This window comes from Aquarana catesbeiana, linkage group LG03, assembly GCF_042186555.1.
Source record: "Aquarana catesbeiana isolate 2022-GZ linkage group LG03, ASM4218655v1, whole genome shotgun sequence".
Taxonomy (NCBI): domain Eukaryota; kingdom Metazoa; phylum Chordata; class Amphibia; order Anura; family Ranidae; genus Aquarana; species Aquarana catesbeiana.
In genome coordinates this window covers 531,600,215-531,609,787 of record NC_133326.1, presented here as the reverse complement: position 1 = coordinate 531,609,787, position 9,573 = coordinate 531,600,215, and the positions used below count along the sequence as shown (strand labels likewise).

General features: G+C 40.7%; 1 protein-coding gene across 1 annotated transcript in view; it reads right to left on the bottom strand.

Moving 5' to 3' along the window:
• Nucleotides 1-5,206: 5,206 nt before the first annotated feature.
• Nucleotides 5,207-9,573, bottom strand: part of VWF (von Willebrand factor) — a 363,569-nt gene continuing 359,202 nt past the window's right edge. The window contains exons 50-52 of the mRNA XM_073621285.1: nucleotides 9,501-9,540; nucleotides 9,292-9,389; nucleotides 5,207-6,482 (exon numbers count right to left, since the gene is read on the bottom strand). Coding sequence (XP_073477386.1) covers nucleotides 6,279-6,482; nucleotides 9,292-9,389; nucleotides 9,501-9,540 — 342 coding nt within the window. The 3' untranslated portion in view covers nucleotides 5,207-6,278. The remainder of the gene's footprint in view (nucleotides 6,483-9,291; nucleotides 9,390-9,500; nucleotides 9,541-9,573) is intronic.

Genomic DNA, 9,573 nt, shown 5'->3' with positions numbered 1-9,573 from the left:
AGTGCTTGCAGCTACAGAGGTCATAAGGCTTCTTTTCAAGCATAGTCTTGCTTAATATAAAGGTTATTATTGCTTGATATAAATGTTTATAACCTGATCACTGTTTCGCTTTATAGCGTAGTTCCACTTTTGCAGTCTAGTTTGAGAAACCCCCACAATATGTTTGCTAGATATGTGTGGTTAGTTTCCTTCCGAAATTGAAATTCAAACTTTAAAAAAAAAACTTAAAATGTTTGGGGCCTCCCCTAAAATCCACACTAGACTCTTATCTGAGCATGCAGCCCAGCAGGTCAGGAAAGGGGGGTGATGAGTGAGCGACCCCCCTCCTGAACCATACCAGGCCATATACCCACAACACGGGAGCCCCCCCATCCCAAAGCACCTTGTCCCCATATTGAAGGTGACTAGGGTCTCTTCCTCACAACCCTGGGTGGTGGTTGTGGGGATCTACAGGCGGGGGCTTATCTGAATCTGGAATCTAGACTGACATCTCTGGTTCCCACTGATGGTAAATAAACTGGGTACCGGAGCTGTCTGTAGGCAGGTGCCTAGCGACATAAACTCATTTCTGATGCATGAAGAGCAATCTCATTTCTTGGACCAGAGGCTTGCAGCCAACGATCACCCACACTACAGACACATTCAGTCCTTGGCATTGAAGATCTCTTGCTGGTTTAAAACGTGACCAGCCTGTATTTTTGGCGAGTTCAATTTAGTGAGAGTGCTGATGGATTCACATCGGGTGTCACACAGTGTTGGAAACGCACAATTGTGGAGTCATATTTCTATGGACACAACACCGCATTGGAATATTCTGGGACTCTTTTTAAATATATATTTAAAGACTACACTGTCCAGTTTTCTTTTAGGACACTTTTTTGAATTTGATAAGTATTGCACTATAGCACTTTAAATTTCCGGGACTGTTTTTTTTGCACAGAATTTTTTTTTTTGCACTGATTATATGTTTTTAAAGCTGCTTATACAAAGTGTTTGTAAACCTAAAAAAAATAAAAGAAAGGTCCTGTTCCTTTAAGGCATGAATAACAACAGTGCTTGTGCTGTGCAATTCTTCTCTTCCTAACTGGTAATAAACCTGGCTGATCCTTCCAGTTCCTGAGTCCCCCTGCCTCTGCTGACCACGATAATCATGGCTGCTGAGCCCAGACTACCATGGTCAGTTTACGTGCCTCATCATCCGCAGCCCTGCTCTCTCCTCTGACAATCTCTCCCCCCCCCCCCCCCCCGTCATCGTGAGATCATTTTCCTCCTCGCCCCTCCTGCCTCTATTCAGCTGCATACTGCAACACATAAGAAAGGACTCCCATGCAGATATGCTGCCATTAATGAAAGTGTGTTTGTTAGAATTGAATAGGGGAAATGTATTTTCTGACACTGCAGCCCTGCGATCACATGATTCCCCTGTGCTGGCCAGCCTCGCTCTATGGAGGGAAGCAGGAGGAGCGGAGATTACCCTGTGACACCAGCCAGCCAGCAGAGAGGAATCTCGGCTCCTCCCACTTCCCTGCAAAGATCAAGACTGGCCAGCACAGGGGGATCACGTGATTGCACAGCTGCAGTGTCAGAAAATGTATTTCCCCTGTTCATTTTTAGCAAACACTTACACTTTCATTAATGCAACAAAAAAGGATTTGCCCTTGGGACTTTAAATGAGGTGGGCACCATTTGGCCAAAAAGCATCATTACAGTAATTAAAGTATAATGTATATGCTTTTTTTTAGGTAAAAATATGCATACATTAGTATCATCAGCAATTGTCAATTGTAGAATAACATATATATGAATTGAATAGGTACATAAATGAGTAATAGACATGTAATACATGGGCATCTAGTGTACCCTAGGAGTAAAAAACATGTGATACACGGGCATCTAATGTACCCAACGTGCTTTGCGAGACCCAGCTCGCTCTTCAGGGGTTGATGCGTGTATGACTGTACCTAAGATGAAAAAATATAAATTGGCAGATGGTATAATGTTGATAAAGTAGTTAGCAGGGCGTAGGGACCATGATGTAAGAGCCTATACTCACCACTAAATGAGGCCAAAACGGCAGGTGTGCAATTCCCAGAGGCAGCAGCAAGTGTCTTACCCGGGAGCTGAGGAGGCGGAGCCAAACGGGACCCCAGTGGGGCAAACCAGAGGACAGGCATGGTGCGCATGTGAGAGTGTGTCCCCAAGAATCTCACTAGGTCCATATGTAATGAAAGCTGTAGGCGTAAATAAGTATAATAATACATTAAGTACTAATGATATGTATGTGTCTCTGTATGAGGCCATCTGGATGCATGGGGGGTGCTTTTGTACACCCCCCTATAACGCTGGGCGCTTCTTGCGCTCATGTGTCAGTCATCCATTCATGGCGTTAGGGACGGAGCCCTGCTGGATTTCCTGGGGGTATTTATTGGAGGGCTGACATGGTGTCCAGTCTTTGCATCACAGAGAACACACACACTTGTTGATTCACCTGCCAGACTTACCAGACTCACCTATTTTCCACCAACTCCAGGTACACTTCATTACTAGCACATGGCTCACTCTGAGCACTCATCTTATTTTTTGCTTTTTTGTCACCATTTTTTCAACTTTAATCTGGCTTTTTTCACTCCTTTTCTCACTCTTTTGTCTATTCCTTTGACTCTCACCACTTGCTGGCAATTCTTTGCATTTTCCTTTCCCCCCTTTAGTCTCCTATGTCCTTACTATCCTTGGCTCAGGCTCTCTATTCATACAGAGACACGTACATATCATTAGTACTTAATGTATTATTATACTTATTTACGCTTACAGCTTTTATTACATATGGACCTAGTGAGATTCTTGATGACACACTCTCACATGCGCACCATGCCTGTCCCCACCAGGGTCCCGTTTGGCTCCGCCTCCTCAGCTCCCGGGTAAGACACTTGCTGCTCCTCTGGGAGTTGCACACCTGCCATTTTGGCCTCAATTAGTGGTGAGTATAGGCTCTTACATCATGGCCCCCACACCCTGCAACTACTTTATCAACAATATACCATCTACCCATTTATATTTTTTATCTTAGGTACATCCATACATGCATAAACCCCTGAAGAGCGAGCTGGGTCTCACGAAAAGTGTTGGGTACATTAGATGCCCGTGTATCACATGTTTACTCCTAGGGTACACTAGATGCCCATGTATTACATGTCTATTACTCATTTACGTACCTATTGTTCAATTCATATGTGTGTTATTCTACAATTGGCCATTGCTGATGATACTAATGTATGCATATTTTTACCTATACTATACTATACTATACATATACTTTATACTTCAATTACTGTTATTATGCTTTTTGGTGCCCACCACATTTAAAATCCCAAGGGCGAATGCTTTTTTGTTGCATATTACAGGGATGGAGGTGGGTTACCGGTGACACCAGACCTTTTCTTATTTTTGAACACTTTCATTAATGGCAGCATATCTGCATGGGATACATGTAAAGTCACTTTACAAACACTTTAACATACAGTGCACCACCCAAACCTTTGAAAGTGCTGGCTGTCAAAGTACCAGCAGTGCACGGTGTATGGATTGCTCAACCTATCTAAGTATTAATGTTTATGTCTGTGGAGACTGTAAACAGACATTAAATTTGGTTGGGATGAATAATGGCCTGTCCACAGACAGGCATCTAACTTGAAGAACAAAAATATAATATATTGCAGAGGTGGTGGCTAAATAAGTTATGTTTATTCTTCTTTTCCTTGATTTCCTTGATACTATGCACACTTACTGTAATTGTTCCTATAGAGGTGCAATGTTGTCACCCTAAGACAAGACACGTGTTAGGACTACTGAACACCTCACCCTCTCCCCTTTTCAATACCATAGAGGGGAGGTGTCGTACACTCCATACTAACTGATTACTCCATTTAACTAATAGAAGGCAGCACAAGCAGAGAGCACAGAAAGTTACCTAGATGGGTATTTTGGGATTTATAGAACAGATAGAACACATTTTAATTGGTACATTTAACAGACCAAAAGAGAACAAGTACAAAAAGTATGTGGTTCTACGCATACTTCAAAACCAAAAAAGTGCAGACTCAAAGGGGGAGATTTACTAAAGGTGGAGCACGCAGAATCTGGTGCATAGTAACCAATCAGCTTCTAGGTTTTATTGTCAAATCTGAATATAACAAAGCTGAAGTTAGAAGCTGATTGGTTACTATGCACAGCTGCATCAGAATCTGAGTACACAAGTTTTAGTTAATCTCCCCCAATCTATCTATCTATCTATCTATCTATCTATCTATCTATCTATCTATCTATCTATCTATCTATCTATCTATCTATCTATCTATCTATCTATCGCTTTAATAGACATCTTTTATAGATAATACAAATGGATTTCTTACAGATTTTCAGAGGACAATTACAATGCTTTACTCATCATTTAAAGTCCATTTTAGTGCACTTAAAATAAAATATAAAATTTTCCCTAATCCCAGCAGACTGCATATATCAACCACAAAATCGAACAGGCAAACTATATTACCACCTTAAAAGCTGAGTATTTACAATATAAAATTGACTTTCATATTCCTCATTCTAATATGATTCTGAAAACAATTCTAATTGTAGACCAATGAAAAGGAATGCATTTTACAAAAACAAATATTTTAACAGTCACAAAAAAGAAAATCTCCTAACAATAATAAATTGTATGTATTAAAGACTTGCTCCTTGCTGCCTATTGGTTGCTCTGTTTTTTTCATTTGTAATTTCCCTGATGAACAACGCATTTTCAATATGACTGCTCTCTTTAAAGCAAACTTGAAATAAAAACACAGGTTTTTATTTCAAGTTTGCTATTCAACTTTCATTCCGTGAGCACCCATTCCTCTCCTTCTCCCCGTTTTTTTATTGCTGTAATTTTTACTCTAAGCATTTTTGAGAGTATCCAATCCCCATACGTGAATATTGTTTAACCCCTTTTGACACACTAATATGGTAGGTGGCAGCTTGAGGGTTCGGTAATATTCTTAGTGTATCAATCAGCTCTCCTTATAACAATAAAAAAAAATACTTGCAGAGATGTCTATAGGATGTTTTACTGCATAAGAACAAGTGTTCAATTGTGTGTTTTTAACCAGCAGAATTTTTACCATGATGTAGTCTACTCAATGTTAATCTTCAAAGATCCACACATGACTGTATTAGATTACTTTGTTTATTTAAAGTTCCAACATGACAAACTTAGTTTCATTTAAACACAAAAAATAACTGAAAAGAAACAAAACAGAAGAGAAAGAAAAAGTCACCAGTATTGCCTGTGGTCCCCCTGCAGCTGATAATCACTCAATACTAATTTACCATGCCTTTGTATGCACTGTGTTTCTGCGTGAAGGCAGCCATCTTGGTAGAGGTATGGGTTTGCTTCCTCATGTCTGAGCCTCCAGCAATGAGAACAGTGAGCAGCACAGTAATAAAATCAACAAATCTTTCTCCAAAGCTCATGAGACTAGCAATCAGAAGCAGAAATGCCTTACACCTCACACTGCAAACAGCACTGAAATTGTAGGTACAAGAGTACTTAGGCACCCTTTCATTTCAGGAAGTGCACTGCTATATTTCAGGCGGAATTCAGGATAAAATGTATGTTTTTCAGAACACTGCTTAGGCATGATTAACATTTCAAAATGTTTCTTGTAACATAGGAAATCTTTACTTTTTTTTGTTCAGGCCCAATTTAAGGGTATGCATTGATTTTTTTTTGTGGACAGATGGGGATGAAACCCAGATCAAAGAATAGAAAATGTGCAAAATATTTTGGAAGAGTAGAACGTGGTATTTTTAAGTGGATTATAATAAATCCAGGTCTACCACTAGATGCCTATACATCCCAAATGTCTTACCTTTTAGCAGTACTGTACAAGTGTTAGGGTACAAATGAAAAAAAAGGCCCTATAACTAGCAAATCTTTTTTTTTGACTTTAGCTTAATTTTAAATTAGGAGTTGGCTAGATTTCTCCACAGTAGCCCACCATAACTTGCAGAATAAAATTAGTGTTGTATAAATGTGCGCTTAACCAGAGGTTGTATGAGAACATGGAAAGCTTAAATGATAAATGATTGTACAAGATTGACAAGTGCATGAGCATACAGTGCAAACAGCAATTATGTACAGTTACCCAGGGCAACCTGAGTAGTAAATTACGTTTATTTCCTATTGGTTACTGTGGGGTAAAAAAAAGCTTTTTGGCAGTTGAGATGAAATAATTGTCTCATGGAGCAGAGTTGATAGTGGTACATTTGCGAGACTGACATTCACAGTTTGTGGCTTGTAAGATTTCATGTTCTACTATGGTCCCATTAGCACACTGCAAGGGCACTTTCATTGGCTCTGTTTGGGTGGCAGAACAGCAAATGCATTGATCTTCCATGCGGTGTGTCTCTATGGCGTAGATGGACTTACTGGTACATTTGCCCTGAAATAAAATTATAAAAGATTTATAACATTGTGACAACATATCTCCAAAATGGATATTTATATATAATACAAAAAGGTAGAATTAAGCCTCGTACCCACTACTAGTATTTTTGCGTTCAACCCAGCAATCTCCCCTGCTGAGCTATTGTGTTCTGTCAGGGGGGACAGCCCCCGCCAGAACACTCCGGTTGACGCTCTCTGCCATTAGTTGAGAGCACTGATAGGGAGATGGTCAGCAGAACTTTTTCGGTCATGAGCCTTTGACAGAACTTCTGTCAGGCCGGTTGCTGTACACACGGGCCAAATGTCGCCCGACTTCTATTGAACCGGTGGATGCCGGCCAACATTCGGCTGTGGGTAGTAGGCTTTAATGTACATCTGGCACTTCTAGTCAGTGGAATTGTAAACTTCTGGGATGGTATAGCTGACACCTTCAAGTGTCTGCACATAGATCTCAGTTAGATCCACTAATATGCAAATACCAAATTCAACCAGGAGGTCAACAGCACTTGATCTTTCCCTACCTTCTGCAGCTCACCACTGATCAGTGGCGTTGCTCATCAAGGTTTCTGGGCAGTAATAAGGAATAGGAGGCAGGAAGGGGCAATGCCATGTCTTAGATGAAGTTGCTATTTGTACATTACAGTCCCTGAATTTTTGGGAAAGACTGAATGAGAGATAAGAGAGAAGTATTCTAGAGTTTCGCTTTTAAAGTGCACCTGTGTCCACACTATGGGCATTATTTAGATAAAGTTATATAGCAGTAAAAAAATATCTAAACAAACCCTCACTGACCTCTATCCTATTGACAAGTTTATTCCACACTCACCCCACTGCCAGACATTTCTGACAATCAAACCTTATTAAAATATTCCTAACACATAGTAAAAGTACTTTAAAACATCCCTTCACTAACCCCTAAAGCTGCAGACACTGTGAAGAGATGAATCATTAAAGGAGAAGTACAGCCAAAGCTCTTTTGGATGTACTTCTTGTGGATCACTGGAGTGCAGTTCGTTCTGCACTCCTGTGACACATTTTCAGCTGACAGTAGGCTGAAGCTGACATCACAGAACTGGTCCAGACTCAGGAAAGATCATGGAGTTGGGATCCGCCCACATGCCTGGACCAGCACCTGGCTAAGCCTTTCAGAGAGCCGCTGAGAACCTGAGCCGGCCGCCCCCTCCACAGCCCAGCGCTTTAGTGAGTGCATGGGGGGCAGAGCAGAGAGCTGTGATTGACAGTCAGCAGCTCTCTGCTCAGGGAGCTGACAAACCGAGCAATCAGCGGTGTTCAATCGCTCGGTTCTCAGTGTAGAGGTGCCGGGGGACAGATGCAGCATTCACCTAGGTAAGTGCAAATAAAAAAAAAACAAAAAACATACCTCTCTTTTAAAGTTCACATAAAAGATACTGAGTTCACAGTTGCTTTCTTCCTTTTTTTTTTTAGGGTCATGGAGATCTGCCAGCCCTCTAACGTAAATATATAGCAGATATTTCTAAGCTGTTGGGAAATTACTAAAATTCCAATTTAAGATTCTCTATAGTGATCTTTGAGGATAAATCACAGCACCTGCAGCTACAGAGGCAGGTGTGGACAGGCTTCTCTCCTTGTCAGGGTTTCAGCGATGCAACCTTGGTTTACATATAGAAATTCATATATCTCTGTGTACTCTATATCTCAATTGTCCATACTGCAGCAACAATGGTTAGGGTATGTAAAAAAGAACTATCTCTGAGTAAATGACATGATGTATTTATAGAACATCCAACTGCCTTCAACCACCATCATCACCTGGTGGCTTTTTAAAATCAACTTTAATGTAACAAACAACCAATAGACACAACTCAAGTAAGTGGAGGCCACATGTTTCCCTTCTAGAGTGGAGCTCCAGTAGCTCCAGTCTGCAGGCAGATACTGACAATACCACAGCGATCGGGGGTTAATGGTGGTGCCTGGCTGCCTCAGGGTCAAATTTGGATCACACAGCACAAAGATCTCTGCAGGTGCTTTGAGAAGCTCTGATCCTCTGTCACAGCAGCTCACACGAAGCAGGGAACAAAGTTTAATTCTAAGTGTTCCTGTAAAGAGAACACTTTGACTTACAGTAATAAAAACCCCTTTAGTGCCCCCTTACTTTTTTTAATTCTTTACAAAATTAACCCCTTCACTGCTGTCTGTTTACTGTTTGTATGCAACAGTATCTGGCTGCAGACTGGAGCTACTGAAGCTCCACACTAGACAATAAACATGTGACCTCCACACACTCGAGTTTGTCTATTGGTTGTTTGGTACATTAAAGTTGAATTAGAAAAACAAAAAAAAACTACGAGTGACGGTCACATGTTTCTGGTCTAAAGTGGAGCTCCAGCCTGCAGCCAGACCCCTCTCAGCAAACAATGACCATGCTGCATATCTCAAGAAGGGGGTGGCGGACAGTAGTGATTGGAATTGCTCACCAATAATGCTCTGGTTGGGTGTGGGCCCCAGAAACATAAGATTATCACTGGATTTGGCCAAAACAAACAGTGTCATCTTATGCCTGTACATTTTTTACATTTCCTTAGTGTGTGCTTATTAGCCATGTTGTAGAAACAGTAGATTGTAAACGTTCATGGGGACAAAAACTGATGTAAACAATTCTATCAGTTAGGGCACTAAATGGAACTTTCAGACTTGAGTGTAAGCTTTAATAGCCAAATATGAAAATATGATAATGATGCAATCACCCAATGCTTGGGCTATACAGTCTTTTCTGCTGGAGTGCGTACTCTTTAAGTTGTATAAGTATCTGTTTTGTATCTTACCTCGCAGTAGTGTATATTTAGCTGTCTTTCCGTCACACAGTCATCGACTCGTACATACTTCAGGACCCCGGCAACCTGCTTACATTCCGGTTCCTGACCTAGAATATCACATAAACACAAAAATTAACTTGATCAGGTCTGCAATTTCATAAAAGAAATTAGCATTAGGAAAGTAGTAAAGTAGTGACGGGGGTGATATGTATACTTACATGTTTCACAGCAGGAGTCTCCAAGTTGTTTAATTTTACCCTAAAAATGAGGAACAAATTAATTTGGAAGATA